The 22,074-nt window shown below is 48.2% G+C and overlaps 1 protein-coding gene across 4 annotated transcripts; it reads right to left on the bottom strand.

Moving 5' to 3' along the window:
- Positions 1-95: 95 nt before the first annotated feature.
- Positions 96-20,941, bottom strand: CUEDC2 (CUE domain containing 2). Of its 4 annotated transcripts, none has more exons than XM_034775716.1 (9): positions 20,820-20,941; positions 7,993-8,084; positions 6,969-7,112; positions 6,359-6,420; positions 4,593-4,726; positions 3,098-3,271; positions 2,632-2,693; positions 1,086-1,146; positions 96-659 (listed from the first exon to the last, which is right to left on the bottom strand). In XM_034775716.1, the coding sequence occupies exons 2-9, from the start codon at positions 8,064-8,066 to the stop codon at positions 513-515; spliced, it is 858 nt and encodes a 285-aa protein (XP_034631607.1). In that variant the 5' UTR covers positions 8,067-8,084; positions 20,820-20,941; the 3' UTR covers positions 96-512. The 4 variants fall into 4 exon arrangements, with proteins under 4 accessions (XP_034631607.1, XP_034631609.1, XP_034631610.1 ...); XM_034775718.1 differs by lacking the exon at positions 20,820-20,941 and adding an exon at positions 12,559-12,690; XM_034775719.1 differs by lacking the exon at positions 20,820-20,941 and adding an exon at positions 8,241-8,343.
- Positions 20,942-22,074: the final 1,133 nt, after the last annotated feature.

Raw genomic sequence — 22,074 nt, 5'->3', positions numbered from 1 at the left:
TGCCTGGGGCATGAGAGAGAAGGATGCAGCTTGAGCCTCCAACCAACCATGAGACCCTGGTGACCCTTCCCAGGAGCAGACGTGGTCTGTCTGAATTCCACACTGATTCACACCATCTTTACTAACAGTCACAATCAACACCATTGCACACACATTTAAAAAGACGGCTGTCAACTGCACTAGCCACACATTAGCTATAAAAAATCCCCATGCAAGGAATGGCAGAGAGGTCCAGGACACACAGCAGCCGGGTTGGTCAAATTTGCCATAGCGACAGCTGGCTCCTGGCTGCAGAGGGACAATTTGGAGGGTTACACAAACAGCGTTGCTGAACAGGCTCCTCCGTGGCATCATGCTATAATTACAGGCTGACAGCAGCATGCTGGCTCCCAGTGGTAGGTTAGTTCCAGTTAGAGGAGTGTAGAAGGCCCGTCTCACCCTTCCTGCCCCAGGGCTGTCCCTCCATGCCTCAGGCAGCAGGGTAGAGGGACGTTCCCTCCAAGGGATCGTCATCAGTGGAATTTGTATTTCTTGGCTGGCTTGAGGCTGATGTAAGTTCTCTTCATCTCCTCACTCTCTGGCTTCTTAATGTCTTTGTATCTTTCTCCCTTTGTACTCACCACCTGGTTGTCAATGTAGCGGATCAGTTTCTTGGGAGCCTAGGAAGGAAGTGAAATTGATGTGAAGTGGAAAGTGATGGGAGCCCTGGGTGGGTCTGCGGGGCAGGTGCAATTGGCATCAACTGAAAGGGTTAGGTTCTTTGTCTCACACGTTCTTTAAGAGCAGGAATAGCTGAGCTCAGCGGCTGGAGAACGCTGTGAGAGTCTTGGTTAAAGAACTGGTAGGAAAGCAAGATGAAGCCACTGGTGTATACCTACACCCTCGTGGGGAACCACAGCATTAGGCTGAAGTGGTAAATAGTGACAGCCCCTGCTGCCCATCTTACATCAGTTCCCCCTTCCCTCCAGCCAAAAGCTCTATGAACAGGGCTTTCACTGTGGCAGATTCACTCTGCTGCCAACTGGTAGTTAGACCCCGTTACAGCCAAAGACTCTTATAGCCATGCCGAGCGTGGCTCTCCTCACCTCCTTTGGTGGCACCGGCCTGTGTGTTTTCTGGTCCTCCTCGCTGTCCACCATCATGTATCTGAAACACAGATGGGGATTAGTGAAAGCTGCAACACATACAACACTGTGACTATCATGGGCTACTCACATCCCGTTTCCTTACCTCCCGCCCCATTTTCAGTGTGACCTCAACACCTGCTGCCTTCCATTTCCAGCTGGAACCTGGGGTTGAGCCCAGGACTAACAGTGGGAGGGAGGAGGTACTGCAGCATCAAAGGCGCTATCCTTCCAATGGGTGGGATCCTGCACAGCCAGCTAAAGGTTCCTGGAGCCTGGGGTGACGTCCCAGGCCGTGTGAAGTGTACCTAAAGGCAGACTGGCTACTTGGTTTGCTCAGGTAGGCCCAGATCACCAAGGTATTTAGGTGCCTAGCACCTAAATGGGAGTTAGGTGCCTAAATACTTTGGAGGATCTGGGGCCATAATCCTTGCCTTATCAAGAGTTGCTCAGAGATGTAAGGGCCAAGTTCTGATCTATTTTAGGAAGCAGGTTTGCTACTTTCCAATCTCTGTGGGTGGGCAGCATAGACGACGTATTCTGAGCACCACGCAGCTGAAGGACACGACAGTGGGTTCCTGGTAGCACAGTGCTGAAGTGGCTGCATCTCTCCTTTCAGAGGAGATGACTCCCTTTCAAAACTTCATGCACTATAATCCTTCACTAAAGGGGTTTGTTTGAGGGGTAAAGTGTCACCTCGCTCCACGTTTGACTGATGCACAGGTACTTGCTCGCAGCACTGATGAGTTCTTTACTTCTGTTCCCACTCTGGAGCCAATACAACTATGTGACAGCACAGCCAGCCTTGGTCATTTCCCCCCCGAGCTAGAATAGCTGCTCCTGTGTATTTCCAGCTAGAGAACTGCTCTCAATCACTGTGTTTGAGTTGTGTTGTAAGTGCAGGACCTTGCCAATGCCACCATTAAAGTGAGGTTAGCATATGTGACTACGTGGCACCTTTTTAGTCAACACATCTGCTCCCTCGCGATCACGCCAAGCTTGTGTCAGATCACCTGGAGCTAGGTTAGCCCTTGGGAGACAGCACGGCTCTGGGAAAGCGAGCTGGGTTCTGTTCGGCCTTGCTCACACCCACCAGCTGAATTCCAACTGTCGCTTATCCCTGGCAGTGACGTAAGGAAGCAGAAAGAACCAGCCTGGAGGGGCAGATCCCAGCTGGGCAGGTGCAGGCTGCAGCTTCAGCACTTATGGATAGCGGCTTTAGGCTCGTCTGAACCAAACATGGCTGTAAGAATCAATAGGGAAACCCCGAACAGAGTTCACATCCCTTCTCTGACTGGACCTGCATTTTGAGATTAGCCATGGCCCAACATGCCAGGATCCTCCCCTTACCCATGGCCCAACTGCAGAGTGGCACACGCCAAAGCTCTCGGATAGGTTGGTTTGACAGGGTAGCCTGGGTGGGCAAGTTCCATTTGTGACCATTTCCCCAAGCTCCTCATTGGAGCTCGTTCTTGCCACTGAACAAGGACATGAGCTTGGTACTTACTTCTGTAAGATAAATCGTTTGAGGTCCTCTTGTTTGGGTGCTCGGCGGGGCCTTGCAGTCTCCTAGGATTAGAGAGTAGGAAAGGATATGTGGGAGCTACAAAGCAATCAGCCTGTTCAATCCCATCCTGTTAGCTAGTCCCCATGTGGAAAAGCCACCCCGGCTGCCGGCCAGTTGACGTTAGGGGAGGAGAATGCCTGTGGCACAACCTCTCGTATGGCAGCCCAGCAGGCTGGACAGCCTGTACCTGGAGTCCCTGGGGAAGGAGCCAGCTCAGTGGGATCTCACTGCTCTGCTCACAGGGTGAAGACCTGCTGGCCTCTTCTATTTGCTATGGGGACATGGAAGATCCCCACAGCCACTTTCAGAGGTAAAGAACCACGTTTCAGCTTGTGCGATGCCCTGCTGTATTTGTGGACACTGCTTCCTCCAATCCCCCCCAGTGCTGCTGCCAGGGCCACAATACCTTCACGTTAGTGCCAACTAGGCCAGGTTCCACCTTCTCCTCCACCAGTAACTGCACCGCCTCTTCCAGGTTTCCCAGCACCATGGCCAGTGCCTTCTGAGCCTGGCTGAGGGTGCAGGCTGGGAACATCTCCAGAAGCAGCTCCACCCCATCCTTCAGGTCACCTTCTGCTCCCTGGTCAGGGTAAGACAGACCTGGGATGAGCCTGGAGGGCAGTGAGGTGCATAGCATTTTAGGCCAGGAAAATTGGTTTCCAGTAAGCCAGATATTTTTCCACAGCTTCAATAGAACCAAGTCTCCTCACAGAGGCAGGTGTAAGCCTCATCCCTGAAGCTGGGGAGCTAGTTATGGGTTTAGCTCTTTGCAGGCCCTGCCCTCACACACAGCAGCAAGGAGTCTGGATATTATTGGCCTACCTCTTGCTAGCAGATTAGCAGTCCCCCAAGGTAGGTCTTCTGGGTGTTGGCTCATTTGCCTACTGTGCTGCAACACATCCATCCCCCCAGAGACACAGATTCTGGGAACTGGCCCATTTACCTGTAGCCCTGACAACTGGCACTCCCATCGTGTGGAGTCTCAGCAAATGGGGGGGGAGGGAGAGTTTAAGCACAGCATGCTACCGCAGCAGCAGAGATGCTGAAGTGCAGCAATGACAGTTTCTATAAAGCAAGTGGCAAATGGTGACAATCACCAAGCAAGAAGAGGGCATCAGTATGCACGTTCTAGCCCCAGTGCAGGGGGAAAGAGAACAGGGATGGGACTGGGTGTGCAGGGAAGTGCTCACAGTGGGGATACCAGCTGAGCAATGCTCCCTACAGCTAGAGCACAGCTGCCTGGAGAGTAAATGCTGGCTTGTCCCTGAACTGCACAGAGGGGATGGAGGACAGTGGCTCGTATTTAATCAGTGCTTGTTACCCAGCACAGTACAAACATTCCGAACAAGTTCTGCAAACTCTCTCTTCAGGAACCACGGCACCGACCACTGAAATGCAGCCACCTGTCCAGTGGAAAAGGGAAGCCGTATGATGGTTTAGGACAGGAAATGGAGAATATAAGAAATTAGAACTTGGGGGGATTTAGGGGTGCAGAATGCAGCAGTCAAAGTCTGAATTTGGCTTTTGTGAAAAGTCCCATGGGATCGTTAATGACAAGCAGGCAGACGCTCTGCTACCTCCCATCCAGAAAGTAGCACAGCGTCCCCCAGCTGCAGGGCTGGTTCCGTGCTGATTCAGAGGGAAGAGCACGAGCTGTGGAGTTGCCCACACCACTTCTGGCAACCTTTGAGTTTTCCTGGGAGGTTTCCCCTCCCAGTACTGACAAGACCCTGCTCATCATATATCACAAGCTGCAGTCACATCCTGAGATAATACTGCTTCCAGCCACCTGCACCACATAGACCCGTTCAGAGCCAGATTATGTCCAGACCCCTATGGTAACCTATGGCATGCAACTCTGTCTGTCCTGTGTCTAGTTCTCTATGGCAATATTCCAGTACCTGAGCTACAGCTCCCTCTGCTGGTATATGCAGCCTCCTCTCATCGGAAGCTCCTGCCCCCTGCTCATCGCTCTGGTTCAGCTCTTCAGCGGGGGCTCTGCTCACGCTCTCCACAGCCTTTTGACAAACCTTTCCTTAAAGACACAGTGCACATTTATTTATGAGCAACCCTGTAAAGGTTACCGCTATCTATACCTTTCGTTATGGGAAGGAAAAGGTTGCTACTGTGCCGTATGCCAGCACAAATTCCTTTCTCCATGATTGGTTTCCAGCCAATGCTCTCCTACTACTGCCAACCAGGTATGGCTGCCACCTTGTTCATACAGCCCACAGTGGGGCAGTTAAGGTTGCTTGGGTGCCTTAACTGTGTGTTTCCAGACCTTAACATGTTTGGATTTCTTTTAAGTGACACCTTAATCTTTTAAATGAATTTCTGGGGTTTGTATTGCTGGGGTTGGGGTAGATTACACCATCCCTGTATTAAGTGACCAGTACATACTATCAATTGTTGTCTGGGAATTAATGCACATATAGGCAATGCTCCTGCATGCTGTAAGGCCCAGTGTGCAATGTGGTCAGGCTGCTTTGATGAAGCCAGCATTGTCCTGGGGGTGTGTGTGTAAGATGGTTAATGCACCAGATTGGGAATCAGGATCCCTGGGTTCTTTTCTCCCAGCTCTAACACAGATTCCCTGTGTGTGATAAGAGGAAGTCATTTAGTGGGTATATGCCTCAGTTTCTCCATCTGTAAAGTGGGGATGATACTTCCCTGCGCATGTGAGGCACCTTGAGATTGTAGCTTGGAGGGTGCTGTGGCTATGCTGTGTATTATTGTTACGTTATCTGTTGGCTGCTCTCCAGTATGCACGATAAGGGTGGGGCAGTCTGCTCTATTATGTGGGGCCTTTTGGCTCCAGATAAGATGCCAGTGAGGCTTCAGTTGGGCAAACTCTGGACCCCTCTGCCCCGATGGGTCTCACCACCAGAGATTTTACACATCTGTTCTCAGGCAGAAAGCTACTACTTTGCTTTAATGCACTGATACAACTGACTCTCAGATTCTAAGTCCAGAAAGGACCATTATGTCTGCCCTCCTGCATAGCACAGGTCAGAGAGCCTCACCCAGCAATTCCTGCAGCCAGCCCCAACTCCTGAGTGGGCTAGAGCAGTTCCTTTAGAAAGGCATCCCATCTTGATTTACAGACTCAATGGCAGAGAATCCAGCTGACTCGCTCAGGCTAAGTATCACGTACAATAGACTGTCTGGGTTTGCAACACTTGAGCCATGCTGCTAACAGGAATGTAGAGAGAAATCCCCAACTTACTGACTTTGGAAGGAGGACTTGACCTGGTCTGTCCAATCCTGTTTCCAAATTATACACAAGACCCCTCTAGATACCTCAGGGGCAATAGTCCTGTACAGGAACCTTCCCTTTACTCTGCATTTGCTTTATATGCAGTTGGGATCACCAGCAACCGCAGGGATTTGTTCAAGTGGATTTTCCCACACGAGTGCCTCTAGTTCAGCCACAAACAAGCGCATTCCAAGCTACCAACCCTCCCACACGCTCCTGTCAAGACTCTGTCTCAACCCGATCAGAAGTCAAGCGATTCAGACTCCCATGTGAGACTCTCCTAAATATCCCAGCTTAAAATAGCTAGATCATGCATTGCTCTGCGACGCTCCCCATCCCTCAGAGAACTTAAGACTAAAACCACATCCTTGATGCACCTCCGCATGCCTGAGCGCCCACCGTGCAACTTACCTTTGTTGCGAGCTTCGCTGAGCCTTTCCGAGAGGGCAAACATCATTTCACAAATGTTCCCACTGCAAGAGACAGTTGCAGTGTGATTGGCATACGGAGCATAAGCATTGTCGCCTTCCAACACAAGCTTCTTCTGCTGATCTAGGTACTTACAAGTCCCCCACCCTGAAATCACTGTATAATATCTGTGTAGTATTCCCCACACACCTGGCAGGGATTGAGAGAGTCACTAACAGCAGACAGCTACTTCTGGAATTCTACACTGAGGACATGCGACCCAATCGATGCAAAACAACCATATTGCTGAGCCACTGATCTAGAAAGATGGACCCTGTAAAGCCAGTGTGTGCAGCAGGCTAGTGCCATAGTAAATCCAGTACTACAAACTGGGGTCTCAGAAGGCCTGGGGCCTGCTTGCAATCTGTACTGGTATTAGTCATCACATACCCAAGTAAAGGCCAGATTCCGTACATGACTGCATGGTTTTGGGACCAGAAGACCCTTAAATCAAAGCACTGAGCTGCTTGATTTGACAACTGAGCTTTGTGGTACTAAGACACTTAGACCCAGTTCTGTGGCACGTATGTCCCAGATGGTTAGAGGCACACACCTGTTGATTTCTGCAAAGCCAGGGATATACGCCTCCATCATTTCCACAAAGGTGTCCATATCAAAGTTCTCCTCGGACGACTCTGGTGAGCCTAGTTCTTCCAGAACACTAGCGATATAGGAGAAGAAGACTTCATCCATCCCACTGGAGACAAGGAGAACACAAGAGGAGGGACTTGAGCTAACAGGTACTCACCCCTCTAGTGCCCTTCCACCTAGTGCAACTGCAGTCACAGGACCCACTTGGCCAGCTTCCTGTGCTGTCATTGGATAAGATCTCGCAAGTGAAGGCAGGTAGGACCTCGTCAATAGTTGTAGGGCAGATTTTCAGGGATAATCTGAGGTCCTGCAGAAAATGACTTGTGCAGTTTAATTTGTGACCGTCTTCCTTCCCAGTCAGCACTAAAGTAATATCCCAGTACACTGCTGGGGGAGGGAGGACAGTATTGTTGGAGTTACAATATCTGACCAAGGTCCTGAGCACTTGTGACAATGTTAATTCTGGTGTTTCAGGCAGAATCCAAGGGTAATTGCACTCTGTAGATAGAATTTCAGGTCAACAATCTACTTCTGTAGTACTCTTCTTCGCTTTCTGTCCTAAACCTGCACACAGCTGCCACGTACTGCAAAACAGCCACCGCATTCCAACCTAGAGATGGCTGCATTTCATTAGTGGGCAAAGTTCTTGTTATATAAACTATGTACGGGTATATCAGTCTGCTGTTTGAAAAGCACTTTGGGATTCTTTTAAGATGATAGGGGCTAGAGAGATCTGTGTTAATGCATAAGAAATTAATAACCTTATTCCTTAATTTCACTGGAAGCTATTAAATGGTAACACTAAGTTATGGATGGTGGGAGGGTTCTAGCAGACTTTGGACAAATTACATGCGCCCCTGAGATCTGGATTGAGGAGCAGCAGAATACAATACATGGAGGTTAGAACATCAGACCTGGAGTTTAATAAAAGGGGAAAAGGGGCAACTAATAGAAAGTCCAAATTCAAAAGATGAGCTGGAACATACCTGAGATCGGCATCAGGGATGTGGGACTGGATGAAGCACGTCAGAGAGTCTCGAATGATTCTTTCAAGATCCATGTCTCTTTAAATGGGTTTCTTTAAATGGGGGGAAAAAAAATCATAATTTCAGAGGCAAGAATGAGACCAGAGCATTCACATGCACAACACCTCCATGTAGGCTCATGCAATCAAAACACTTCATGAACTCCACCGGTCCAGCATATTGCCCTGGGGAACTGTCATAGGAGTTACCTGCAGTATCAGGAGCCACTAGAGATATCAGCCTAACATAGTCCGACCGCTCTGTGTTTCACAGCTTCTCTCTGCTACTGGTGTGAAAGGCTTTCACAAGTGCAGAGTAAAGCTCCCCCGCTCAGCAGGTGTAGTACAGCAAGAAATCCTAACACGTGGCAAGCTGCAGAGTTGTGGAATCAGATGGCAGGATGGACTCCGATGAAGAAAGGCTTCGGGTATTGCTTGCTCCCTGAGGGGAGGACGGATCTTCCAGCTAACAGTGTTTTCAGTGATGCCTGGCTTTGTAAATGCCAGGATAGTGTCTTTCAGTGAAAGGGCAGCCTATAGCGGCTTTCACAAGGGAATACCAGACAGGGCACAGCCAACTAGTCTGCCAGCCAAAATATCAAAGGTCTCCTGGTCAGGCAGGGCAGCACCAGCGGAATCCTGCACACACAGGAGCCCACTGTTGTGCTTTGTGAATGAGCTGTTCTGTAGATGAATGTGACCACAACGGGAGCATTTGATAACAGTAACTGAGCAGGGGTGTTCTAAGGATCACAGACCTCCCACGCAAGCAAGGGCAGGACTGCACTGTCCACCCACGCGCTCTCTGCTAGCGTCAGAGTGCAGTCTGAACCCGCTGGAGAGACGCTATCCCACCGGCTGTCTCACTCATAACTTCCCTCTTGTGCTTAAGGCACATGGCAGCTGACGGCACAGCAGGCAACCTCTCACTGCAGGGCCTGAGTTATATACGTGGGCACAGATGCCTACTTGAGGATGGTATCATGATTCCTGGTGAGCGATCTTGGCACTGTACAGACAGCCTGACATGGTCCCAACCCCAAAGAGCTTACAATCTACAGGCACGATCACACTTCCAGTACGCGTCTGTGGCAAAACTCCCTTGATTTAACTGGGAGCAGGACCAAACCCTAAATTAGGCAGCACGGGCCTCTAGGAGAGCAACCTGTGAGGTGCTGAGCACCAGTTCTGATAGGAATTAAGGTTGCACACATCTCCTGAGAGAGGACTTTACCAGAGCTAACCAGATACAAACAGCTACCCCATTGTGCTCAGCACTGGGTTTGAGGGCCCCTGTAGGGAATAGCACTTCCAGCCAGGTTATAAGCTTTGTTTTCACATGTGAATAGAGTTTTGGAGGCCCCCCCATTGGCCAGAGAACAGCAGGGCTCCTGTATATTCTGCAAGAGCCATCTGGAATTTATCACCAGACACAGAACCCCCTGCACCAGCGTGCTGAACACCAGACAGTGGCGCCACATTGGCAGGTACTCTGCCAACCATGCCAGGGTTTAGCACCAATCACAGCAGCATTCTGTGCTCGGGCAGAGCAGGGAGCAGAGTAAACAACTCTGGCAAATGGGAGAGATTCATAGACTCCAAGGCCAGACGGGGCCACTGTGATCATTTAGCCTGCCCTCCTGCATAGCACAGGCCAGAGCGCTATCCTGAACTAGAGAGATCTTTTAGATAAACACCAAACCTTGATTTAAAAGTGGTCAGTGATGGAGAATTCACCATGACCTTGGGAAGTTATTCTAAGGGCTAATTACCCTCACTGTTAAAAATTTACACTTTCTTTCCAGTCTGAATTTGTCTAGCTTTAACTTCCAGCCATTGGATTGTGTTAGATCTTTGGCTGCTAGACTGAAAAGCCCTCTCTTATTAAATTTTTGTTCCCCACGTAGGTACTTACAGATTGTGATCCAGTCACCCCGTATTCTTCTCTTTGTTAAACTAAACGGGTTGTGGGATGCAGGGAAGACCATCTATACTCCTCCTGGTGGACTCCGATGCAGCATTTGATACTGTTGATCATTAAACTTTCCTGTCCTGCACAGGAGTGGCGCCAGGGTTTTTGCCAACCTAGGCGGCAGCTCCTCCTCTTCTCAGGGTCACTATGGGCAATTGCACCTCTCCCTAGAAGAGTCACATGTGAGAGGTTGCACAAGGCTAAATCCCCCTCCTATCAACCTCCCTAAGAAGCCACTGTGGCAGTTAGTGGGCGACCACGAGCTGGAATGCCAGACGTACCCAGACGACACCCAGCTCAGTGCATCCTTTACATCAAACAGTGATAACCCTGTCACCCAGCTTTCTCATTGCCTAGCTGAGATTAGCACCTGGATGAAGAGTGGCTGGCTGAAGATGAGCCCAGACAAAACTGTAGCAATACTGGTGGGGGAGAAGAAACTCCCTCATTCTATAACAGCTCCATTTATCAAAGGCATCTGCCATCAGATTGTTGCTGTGGTCTGGTTGAGGTCCTCCGAGTCTCTGCACTGAGCCTGTGCAACAACACACACACTGATGAAATACACTCACTTCCATCTGCTGCTGGCCAGAGGGGCACACCCACTCCTACTGGACTCAGATCTGGCCATATGATCTACATCTTTGTAACACCTAGGCCCAGCTACTGCAGTTCTCTATACTTAGGAATTAAGCAAGCCCCAAGTCATGACAAAGCTGTCGGGAATTCAAAATACAGCAGCTCTTCTGCTCAGCAGCAAAGGTTGCTGGGAACACGTTACCCTGATTTGCTTGTCCCTGCACTGGCTCCCTGCTGGACTAAGTCCAGTTCAAGGTTGCTCTCCTGGTTTTCAGTCTTGCCTGGAATGGGTCCTGAAGGACATCTTTCCCTGTGCCACCAAAACTTCCCACGACAGCTCCAGCTCCGTTTCACCGGCACAGTGGGGGAGGCTCATTACCACTGAAGACAGAACTTCACAGCAGCTGGACCCAAACTACAGTACTCATTATCAGCTGGAATAAGAAACACCACCAATCTCAATTTGTTAAGAGCTAAAAGGCAAACCCATTTGTTGTCCCAAGCTCTTCTGCAACTGCAGCCTTCTGCCAGTATTCCCACTTTTCTAAATGTAATAGTTAAAAGACCCCTCCCCTGCCTGACTCTTTCCCATAGGTAAGTAATAATGAGGCATCATTGACATCATTCTTCTTTGGAGATGCTCAAATGCTCACAGTGAGGGCATCAAAAAAAGAACCTAGATAAACAACATACCTGCAAAAACAACAAAGGAAGGAAGACATCTCCAGCAAGACAAATGTATTATTATTAACCAAAAAGGCTTCTTTGCAGTAATTGCAACATGAAAATTCCCATTTCATAACATTGCAATAAAACAAAAGCAAGAAAGTACCCTCTTATTAGGCCACATGCCACCCCTTTATGTGTCTGCTTGTTGCACTGCTTTTCCATTTCGGCTTAGGAGGACTCTTTGCTAGTAATTTTCTTGCTTCTGCAAATGTCATATCTTCAAGTATGGAATCTGATTATAAACAAACACCTCTCTGCCGTCCATGTGTTTTTTTAAATGAATTGTATCTTCTTAGTTGACTGGCAAAAATCAGTTTGCATTCATCAACCTTGCAGCTTTTTATCCATAGAAGAGAGAGATTCTCTTCTGCTTCAAGCATCATCAACCCAACTAGCAAAATTCTGACCTCAGAATCTCATTGTTGGGGAGACTGTACTAAGCAGCAGTTCTGCAGATGCCAAGCCCACCCTGCAATCGCTGGTCACTAGTAAATTCCCTGAGTTTGCAAGTCCAAGAAAGGTCATTAGCCTTTACAGAAACCGTGGATGGACAATCAATATAGAGCACTTGGGATGTCCTTTTTACAGTCACTCCTGGAGTGAGTTCATCACCCTCTTACTCAGAACCATCATGACATTCTGCTGGTAGGAGAAGAGATTTTGGTCATTTCCATGAGGCTGGTTGCTATTGCTATGCGTGAGAACTGTAACAATAAAATGTAACAATAACTGTAACAATAACTTTTTCTGAAAACCCAATTTACTGAACAATAGAGCACAGCCCACCACATCAAAGGCACTTCTGCGAGGTCCATAAATTAGTTGCTAGTAATTTATTCTGATCAATAGAACTGGCAAAGTCACTTGTCTCCCTAATCAACGGCACTTGCAGGGGAACATCAGACTGGGAGGAGAGGAACATAAGGCTAAGTAAATCAGCAACTGGAATATTGTAGGTCAGACCAACTACTAACTGATCATTTACAATCCTTTCCAAAACCTTTGACAACTCCTGAGAAGATGTCTGTTTGTAACGATTTTGTCCCCCAGAATTACCCAGGTTGGTTTCCAAACAAAGGGAATTTCCCACGTTTATGGGAAGTAGACAGACAGACATTAGAAAGAAGCTTCAGTCAATGCGCGTAGAGTCCTCAGCTTTCTCAGAATGACTATTTTAGCATTTCCCCAAACTTCATTTTTATCTCCTAATACAGCCAGATTTATGATTTTGTTCTCAGAGAAACCCACCTTTAACAGGCCTCTGAAGAAAGGAAACCCTTTTGTAATATATACATGAGAAGTTCCATGCCAGATGAGGGATGGGCGGAGTTTGGATAATCTGGGTGCTTTTCAGTGAGTCCTCCATAGCCCTCAACTTCCCTGCCACAAAGGAAAATGGCAAACAAACATGAAGAACGTCTCCACTGCTGAGCTCCCTTAGTTCCTGGAGCTACAGAGGGAGACTTTTCATAACACTATATGCTACGAACTCCCCCTGTTCTCTGATATCAATTAGTGACAAAGGACACCCACCCCACTACCGCAACCACCACCATAGAATGAGAGACAGTCTTTTGGGATGACTGAACCAGGCTCTATCGCCCCATACTGCTTAACTCCATCCTCAGTGGGCCACACTCTTAAGGGCCAATGCACATTTCCCATTCTCCTCCAGCCAGAGATCACCTTTCTTTGAAGGCTCTTCTTCCTTGGGATACCTACTCACCAAGAGCAGCTAGCCTATGATGTGCTGATTGTGGTAGCAGCATTATGGCAGGACATGGTCCAGATTTATTCCCTGTCCAGGCAGACTAAATTGGCAAAGACAGTCTCCTTTGTTCAAGCCCAGACCAGCAGTAAAATACTGGTGATTATTAGTGTACCCCCCCGCCCAATAAAAAAAAAATCCAATCACCCTTTTCTCAATCAAAGGCATTTATACTTTTCACTTTTTCCATGCCTTTCAATGCACAGACATTGGTTAGGCCTCAACTTCCCTGTGATGGTAGTCATTATTATTTACAGACAAGGAAGCTGAGTTATCAAGTAGTAAAGTGACTTGACCAAGTTCATACATGATGTCTGGCAGAACTGGGAACCAGAACCCAGGTCTCCTGACTCCCAGGTCATTAGCAGATCCCAAACTGAATGCAGAGCATCCATCTCAGCAGAGGACATCAAAGAAATTTGCAAGGAAGTGTTAGTTCATGGATCATCCTCACAGCAAGATGGTTTTTAAATGACAGACCTGACAACTTCAGTAACTGAGTTAGTGCCATTGCTAGGTCTCCACCGCTGCCAGATGTCTGGGTCCAGTAGGACTAGCAGCTCCAGCATTGGAGTCCATTCTCTTCTATCTCACAGGAGTCCGGAAATCACTACTTTAGTAAACTTAAGAGACTAATCTAGTCAAAACAATGGCTTTATGGGATTCTGCCTTCTGAAGTTTGGAGGTCACCTCAGCTTATTAGTCGAAGGCCGATAAACTAGTCGATTCTCTCTATGTAACTAGCATTCTTTCTATGAAACCCCTCTGAAGATGGGCCTGATGGGCGTGATAGGATAAGGCTGCCTCTCGGATGAGCAGTGTCTGATTTCAGCGGCCTTGCAAGAGGCTAGTTTCTGTTGCTGGAGATAAATGGGTGTTACTGAGTCAGGCATAGTGTGATGTGTGTGTTTGTATGTGCGTATTCTTATCTACATGAGTCTGGTTATTCTTAAACTGGGCACAAGCAATTCCAGGAACCCCAGTTCGGTCCTCCTTGGCTGCTGCCTTAGTGACTCTTCCCCCACATCTCCAACCATCCTCCCAGCTGCTGGAGCCTTCCCTCCCTGGCTGATCCAGCACCTGCCACTGCAGAACTAGAAGACCAGCAGCAGATTCTCCCTTAGCAGATTCATCACACTGCCCTCTGCTGACCTATTATAGCTCAGCGGATTCATTACACTATCCTCAGATGTAATTTCATGAGCAGAGCGGTCCTAGCTAGTGTAGTCAGAAGAGACAATGCTCCATCAGTTATTTTATCAGCAAACAGGGAGGTGATGAAAGTATGTGGCTTCCATAGGCTCCCATGCCCCATTTAGCGAACGGAGAAACGTCTGGTTTCAGAATATTATGTATGGCCAGGAGAGGGCCAGTTGGCTTAGTCTCTTAATTATAAATCTCAGAATGACATGTCAACAGGATAGTATTTTACCATATCCATCAACAAGAGCTGTACTTAGATAAACCTATTCATTACAAAGCCAAGCCATTATATTCAAAGTGCAAAGATGTGTTTTTAATTTAAAGGCTGTAAGATCTCCTGAATGTACTCCACTGGAGACCACAAGCCTTGAGCCCTCAGAAAAATGAAAGAGGACAAGCACATCTGCCGACCCAGGCACCTGTCTCTGAGACACACCTCCTTCTAAGGTACACAGGCCATCCAGAATTTCTCTTCCAGTGATATAGGACCTTGTATCTCAGACCTCTCCTTCCCTTTCACATGGCACATTCATCTGGAATGATTGTGAAGTCTGAAGGCTCTCCTGCCTATCAGATTTCATTTGTAGTTATTCTCCTAAAATAGAGAAAACTAAATAAAAACCCATGGAAAAATATTTGGAAACTGATTCTTCAAGATCAAGCTAATCCTTGCAAATTTTGTTTTGTGCTATTGAAGTTTCAGAATGCCTTACCTTAGGACAGCAGAAAGGTCTTTGGTGCCGTACCTTCTTCTATTTATGACGCGAGAGGATTAACTGGGGGCTCTTTTACCAAATCTCATCCTTTAAGCAGATTTTTGCAGGGGACGAGTTTTATAATGCAGTGAGCAATCTAAAGGCAGGGGAAATAATTTTCCCCAGGGCACAAACACAATTGTACTGAAATGATGCTATCATTCTTTTAAGCCTCTAGCCACAACTGCAGTGTGGGTTTTAACAAAACCACCTCTTTGGTGGGGGTTAGCTGGCTCAGCTCTCCACGCAGAACTCCTTAATTATTTTTCACCATTATAAAATGGGCCTGAGAACTCTTCCTAGTTTCCTTATGCAAAAACATAGCTCTTCTTTCATGCATAGCCAAGAAATGGCATTGCTGTCATTCTGCCTTGATCGGTTCTTTCAGAAGTGATTGTGTCATCCCCTGGCTGTGGTTACAACCTGATAGTTTTACACTGTCAGAGCTGAAGATCTCAGATCACTGGAATCCCTTGTCATCTTTTGGAGGGTCATATATAATAAAACCCAACCTATTTAAGTGCTAACAGTTTGCTCAGGGGAGCTTACCAGCTGAATACAGGTATCCTGGCAGGATGGGTTCAAGTTGCCATATTGGATGGACTGCTTATTTGGTTTCCACAGAACTCATTTGGTCAGAGCTTTTTCTCAAGCTGGACTGAGAGAAAAGTGATATCATTTAGAAAAAGGTGTGAAAGGACTACTTGAAAATCTATTCCTTTCTCTATTAAATAACTTTGCTCATGGTGTTCTTGATACTATGGTTCAATAGGTTATTACACCATCCTACATATCTCAGGGTATATCTACAAAGCAGTAGCTGTGCACCAGAGCTAGTGTGCCTACCTGAGCTAGTTTGAATCCAGCTAGCATGGATAACAATAGCAGTGAAAGACAGCACAACGTGGCTCCAACACAGGTAGTGCAAGCCCTGCACAGATAAGGCCACGCTGCATTGTCTCCATTGCTATCGTTACCCACACCAGCTGGATTCAAGGTCGCTCATGCACAGCTTTTGTTATATAGACATACCCATAAACTGTCATGGCCAGTGCTACCCACATCCGTTCTCTGATGTGCCTGCATGAACAGAAGGAGTTTCCCCTCCCCCTTACATGACCTACACGTTGGGTCTTTGCAATGGAGCTCCAGAAAACACTCTCCTATAGTGATGGTATGGTTATCATGGTACAGTACTAATGGAAATACCTAGTTTCCTTTTATCCTGGAAACTTCTTGACTCACACACATATTCTGGAGGTAGAATTATCCCCAAATTCTGATTTTTTTTTTCCAGTTTCTCTTAGTACCTGTTACTTTAGGGTAGCAGGCCCATGAGTCTCTGTTGCTGGACTACAAGAATTTCACTTACAGGCAGGACAAGAATGTTCTCTCACATACAACACAACTATATTTCCTACTGGTGCAGAGATCCATGCCAAAGCTAGAGCCCTTTCTATTAACTAGAGAGCTAAAGATGGTATGTCTATAATTGTATAAATTATTTAAGTGTCATCTTTCAAATATCTCTGCTCTGGAAACACAGGATCAGATCCCAGTGGAAGCTTCTTATCTTTTGACCCGCTGTAGTAGATACCCTGAATTCCGTGCACTTTACAGCCTGTGGATCTTTCAGATGAGAGCTTAAAAAACAAAAGATGCCTTGTCTGCTCTATACGAACATTAAAGATCCTCCAGCATTTTTTGTAAGGATAGATGCTGTGGTGAGGCCTACACACTGGGCTGGAGTCTTGCTGAAACTAAAGGGCAAAAAAAATCATGGTAGGCCATATGATGTCCAGAGACTTTTAGAAGATCACAAATTAGCAGAACAGCCTGATGGCTTCAGTAAATGGAAGGAGGTGTCTATGTTTCAGGCACTGGAGATTATTCTTGAATGGTTAAAGTGAGGGAACAGGGATGGTTCATCATGTCCCTTCTAGACACTGTTTGAAAGAGAGTTATTGGAGTGGTGGGATCCTTGGGATATGGAAAGCTGTCACTTCAGCCTGCAAATTGTGGCCTCTGCGGAATACTCTGGTACATCCAGGGCATTAACCAGACCAGCAAGGACGTCAGACAACTGCTGATGGATTCCAGAGTATCTCTGGAAGTCAGAGTTAAGGTTGCTGTGGCCCCCTCACTCATGGGGCAATTTTGTTCCCCTCTGTTTTTTTCTAATTTTGTTTAACCAACTCTGAAATTAGCTGAACTCCACAGAACCACTGCCACAGGCTAAGACAGCATCCTGCCCTGATGCAAAGGAAATTGACCAGAAGCATGTTCCGAATGCTGTCCCAAGACTGAGGAAGCGAGATAGACAGGTGAACTTTGCGCTCTGGATCCTATGTATGAGCTGCTTGTTCAACTGAACAGCAGGCATTACAGACACAGCTATATTTTCCTTTCTTGTTCTTTCCTCTCCCCCTCCTTGTGCATTGCCTGTGTTGAAAAAAAACAACAACTCCCAAAACCTAACCAGCCAAAACAAAAAAAGGAACATTTTTCAACAACAGCTCCCCTAGCTACAATCCAACAGCAAACTGACTCACATTGCTTCTCCCCCCCACAGGAACTTTCAGTACAAGCAACACACTCTCTAACAAACAATTTACTCTCTGAAACACTTTGTTAAACTTAAAAGAAAACTTTCCACAATGAATAGCCTCTAGGATATTTAGAGTTCCAGTATTTTAATGATTATGCTTTGGTTTTTGTTGTTTTGTGCATAACAAGTGTCTGAAGGACTTTTATGGTGCGGTTGCTATGGGAGAGCAGGTCAGGGTTCTTGTACACATAACACAATTAACTTTATAGTGTTGCAACAGTAAAATCAGGCTTCTATCAACAACCCAATACCCTCCAGCCTGATACTTCTAATTAATACAACACACAGTACAGTTGGCAATGGCCAGAATTTTCCCTCCCTCCCTGTCACACAGCATGCTGTGCACTGGATAGCTGCAACCCTCCTCTCCAGAGATGGCTGCACTTCAGTAGTGCTGTATGTATACAGAGCCCTATCTTGCAGCCCTTACCTAGGCAAAACTCACATTTATGTGAATGGAAGTTTTACCTGAGTAAGGTCTACAGGATCACAGCTAGGCTTTGTAAAGCCTTTTGTTACCTGTAGTATAGTCAGCAGTTCATTCTAGGACTGTTTAGCCCAAGCCAAGAATTAGGGAGACCTAGTGCGGGAAGCACAGAATGTGTAGTTTAGGAGCTAAAGACAAGGAATCTGTCTTTATGTAGTAGCCGAAAAGAATTTCCTTTATACGAATTACTAACAAATGATTTTTCTTCTCTAATGCAAAGGCACTACAATATCTCTCAGGATGAAAGGTACTATATACATGTAAAATATTAAGCTGAATATGTTAATAGGCATAGTAGCCTTGGAATTTTGTGGCAAAATTTCTCAAGTTTTACATTTCTGTGGTGGGGCTTGAAAAACCATAGAACTGGAGGACTGGAAGGGAGTGTATAATTAATACAGCAAAATCCTATTTCTAACCAGCAAAAGGAGCTGTGGTCCCAGCTACAGCCACGAAACATTACTTGTGTGTCTTATTAAAGCAATAACACACCAGAGGATGGAGGCTGAGCTGTGCCATCACAGCACCTTTGCATTTTCAGCATGGGCCTCAAAAGCAAAGTGTTAAACCACCCAAATAATAGGTTGATTGTTAAAAACAGTCCTGAGCTGTAATCCCAGTTCTGACACAGACTGGCTAGTGACCTTGGGAAAGTCATTTAATCTCATTGACTCAGTTTCCCTTCTGTAACATGGGGATAATGTTCAGTTTCCTACCTCACAAGGAGTTCGGAGGATTAGTTAATGTTTATAAAACACTTTGAGCAAGTGCTAATAAGTGCTAAATGTTGTCATCTCAGCATGACACATCCTGGAGTACCTTATTTCCTAATTTAATGCTATTTTAAAAAGTAATTTGGTTAAATAGCAGCTATCTTCATACATCTGAGTGCTACACAAACAAACTGGGACTAGATAAAAGCAAATATTATATCTAAAGTTAAACTAATCGTAACTTTTGTAATGAATTTGCTATAGCTTTGTCACTTTTCAAGACTCCCTGTCCCAGTAGCTTTTATAGTATGTTAGCCAATAGGCCAGAAGCATGAATACGAACTCTAGATAGTTGTATGATTGTAAGTCAGGATACTTCGAATATCACAATCCCACTATTATTAAGTGTCTAGAAGTCAAACTAAAATACAAAAATCTAGAGTTTAACTCCCCCATCTCATACACGTCTTCCCAGATCCACTACCAAGAAACCCAAGAGATCACCAGCAAAAGAAAAAAAAACACAAACATGGAAGAGGATTGAATACAAAGGCACATTTGTTTTTTATTATAGTCAGATATATTTTTCCTGTAAATGTCATGTGACAGCTGTCAAATAAAACACACAAAAGTAAGCAGGGCTATACAATTATCTCAGGGCTTGGCAGACTGGTGTGATGTTATGAGAACCTCTCTGGCTGCGTGTGTACACAATCCCCACCAAGGGAAATTAGGAACCATGGAGATAAACCACTTCAAGGAGTCTGAGGGATGCAAGCAGCATTTTAGTGGTCAGAGTCAGGACTGAGCTGTGTTTCTGGCTCTGCCACTGACTTGCTGCATTGCCCATGGTAGGTCACTAGGGGGACAGGTTTTCAGCAAGCAGCCCCTATCCTGAATGCTGCCATTTTTAGATGTCTAACTTTAGACAGTTTGGGGCTGATTTTCAGAACGGGCCCAGCTGAGCAGTCACAGCTCCACAGTTCCTAATGACTTTGGCTGAATTCTCAGCATCTCTAGAAGTCGGGCAAAGGTGTGTCAAGTTGGGCAATCCAAAAAACAAAGGCACCCAAAATCAGAGTCTGTTTAGATGTGGCCTTAGTCTCAGTACACCTTCGATCTGCAGAGAAAGGTACCATGTGAACGCCGTCAACTATGCTAGTGCAGCCCCATGGATGAATCCAACACCCCGTAGATGCAGGGCCGGCGCTTCCACTAGGCGACCCTAGCCGGTCGCCTAGGGTGGCAGGATGTGCGGGGCGGCATTTCGCCACCCTCTGCAGAATTTCGGTGGCGAGAGGCTTCTTCTGCTCCAGGTCTTCGGCGGCAATTCGGTGGCGGGTCCTTCACTCGCTCCGGGACCTGCCGCCGGAGTGCCCCAAAGACCCGGAGCGGAAGGACCCCCGCCGCCGAGAACGCAGCTTCAGCGGAGGAGCTGCCGCTGATTACTGTGGAGGAGCGCTGCTCCTGCGTGGATGGCACTATGGCCTGGCCATTCCACACGTGTCTGTTGGGTGTCTGACATGTGGTCTGACCCAGATGCTCAGGCCTGGCTGCTGGGGCCAAGGAGGGCACACAGGCCTGGCACTTTGCCCCCACTTGGCACTTTTGCTGCCCCCACCACTCCCAGGGTTAGTCCTCATCTGCAGCCACCCGGTGCCCCTGGGTGGCTCTGGGCGGGCGCCCACTGTCCCGGGGGGGCTGGGGGACAAGGGCCAGTGGAGTAGTCCCCAAGCTGCACGCAGGGCCCTCGGAGACAGACACACGGACGCGCTCCCCCACCCTCGGACAGACACATGGACGCGCTCCCTGGCCGCCTCGGGGACAGACACGGACGCCCTCCACCCTGCCCCTCACCGGGACAGACACCCGGACGCGCTCCCCCCGCCCCCGGGAGTCCCAGCCGGACAGACACAGGCGGCTGGGGAACGCGGCCCCCGACAGGCAAGCGGGTGGGGGAAGGGCGCGGCGTCACCTGGCCTCCTGCGCGTCCCCGTCGCGGCCTCGCGCTGCCTCCGGGCCGGGTCCCGCGCAGCCAGGTTGAAAGCAACAGGTGACTCCCTCCACCATAGAGTTGGGAGCGGGAGGCTAGAGCAGCTCTCGCCCGGTCAGGCTCCTGCGCCGCCATCTTTATTGTGGGCACGAGGGCCTTCCCAAGCCGGCTGCAGAGGCTTTGTGCGGACGGGCTAGGGCGCCTGCCTGTCCCCCGTCGCTGCCTGGCTTGGAGCCAGAGGGGCCACCCCTGCCACGCACCCCTGTGCTCCTCCCACTACCTGTGCCCCCCACAATCTCCCTAAGGTTGCCAATTTTCTACTCACACAAAACTGAATGCCCCTGCCCTGCCCCTTCCCTGAGGTCCCGACCCTGCTCACTCCAACCCCTCCCTCCATTGCTCCCTCCCCAACCCCTACCCTCACTCACTTTCACTGCGCATGGGCTGGGCTGAGAGGTTTGGGGTGCAGGAGGAGGCGCCGAGCTGGGGCAGGAGGTGGGAAGGCATGAGGGCTCCAGCTGGGGGTGTGGGCTTTGGAGTGGGGCAGGGACGAAGGGTTTGGGGTGCAGGAGGGGGCTCTGGGCTAGGGCAGGGGGTTGGGATGCAGCAGGGGTAGGGTGACCAGATGAAAGATGTGAAATATTGGGGTGGGGGTGCGGAGCAAAAACAAACAAACAAAAAAAAAAAAACAAGAGCTGGCGGTGGAGGAAAAAACAAAAGCAAAAAAATCCCAAGAGCTGCCAGAGCATAGGAAAAATTGGTGGGGGCTGAGGACCCACTGGCAGCTCCGCGCCCCGCCCCCCCCCCCGCACCAGCTTGCCTCTGCTCTGCCTCCTGCCACGTCCTGCTTCTCCCCCCTCCCTCCAGCACTTGTGCTGCCATACAGCTGATTAGCGCAAGCCTGGGAGGGAGGAGGAGGAATGCAGCATGCTTGGGGAAGAGGCACGGCCAGGGCATGGATTTGGGGAGGGATCCAAGGGGGCAGTGAGGGGGCGGGGCTGGGGTGGGCCAAGGGCAGGAATTTGGGGAGGGATCCAATGGGGGAGGGAAGGGGTGGAGCCGGGGCAGAGTTGGGGCGGGGGGGAGGGCACGAGCCCCCTCTGCCTGTGTGCTGGAGGGCAAAATATCGGGACAATTCACATTCCGACCAAACATCAGTCGGGACGCGGCACAAACAAGTAAATATTGGGACAGTCCCGATAAAATTGGGACATCTGTTCACCCTAAGCAGGGGGTG

Source organism: Trachemys scripta, chromosome 7 (genome assembly GCF_013100865.1).
Source record: "Trachemys scripta elegans isolate TJP31775 chromosome 7, CAS_Tse_1.0, whole genome shotgun sequence".
Lineage (NCBI taxonomy): Eukaryota > Metazoa > Chordata > Testudines > Emydidae > Trachemys > Trachemys scripta.
The sequence above is the reverse complement of the archived record's forward strand: the minus strand, read 5'-3'. Positions and strand labels throughout refer to the sequence as shown.

Excerpts from the sequence above, each read along its gene's own strand:
- CUEDC2 (XM_034775716.1), bottom strand. The coding sequence starts at position 8,066 with ATGGATCTTGAAAGAATCATTCGAGACTCTCTGACGTGCTTCATCCAG. Across the intron at positions 7,113-7,992 it reads ATCCCTGATGCCGATCTCAG|TGGGATGGATGAAGTCTTCT; the intron begins GTATGTTCCAGC and ends CCTTGTCTCCAG. Across the intron at positions 4,727-6,358 it reads CAGCGAAGCTCGCAACAAAG|GAAAGGTTTGTCAAAAGGCT; the intron begins GTAAGTTGCACG and ends TGTGTCTTTAAG.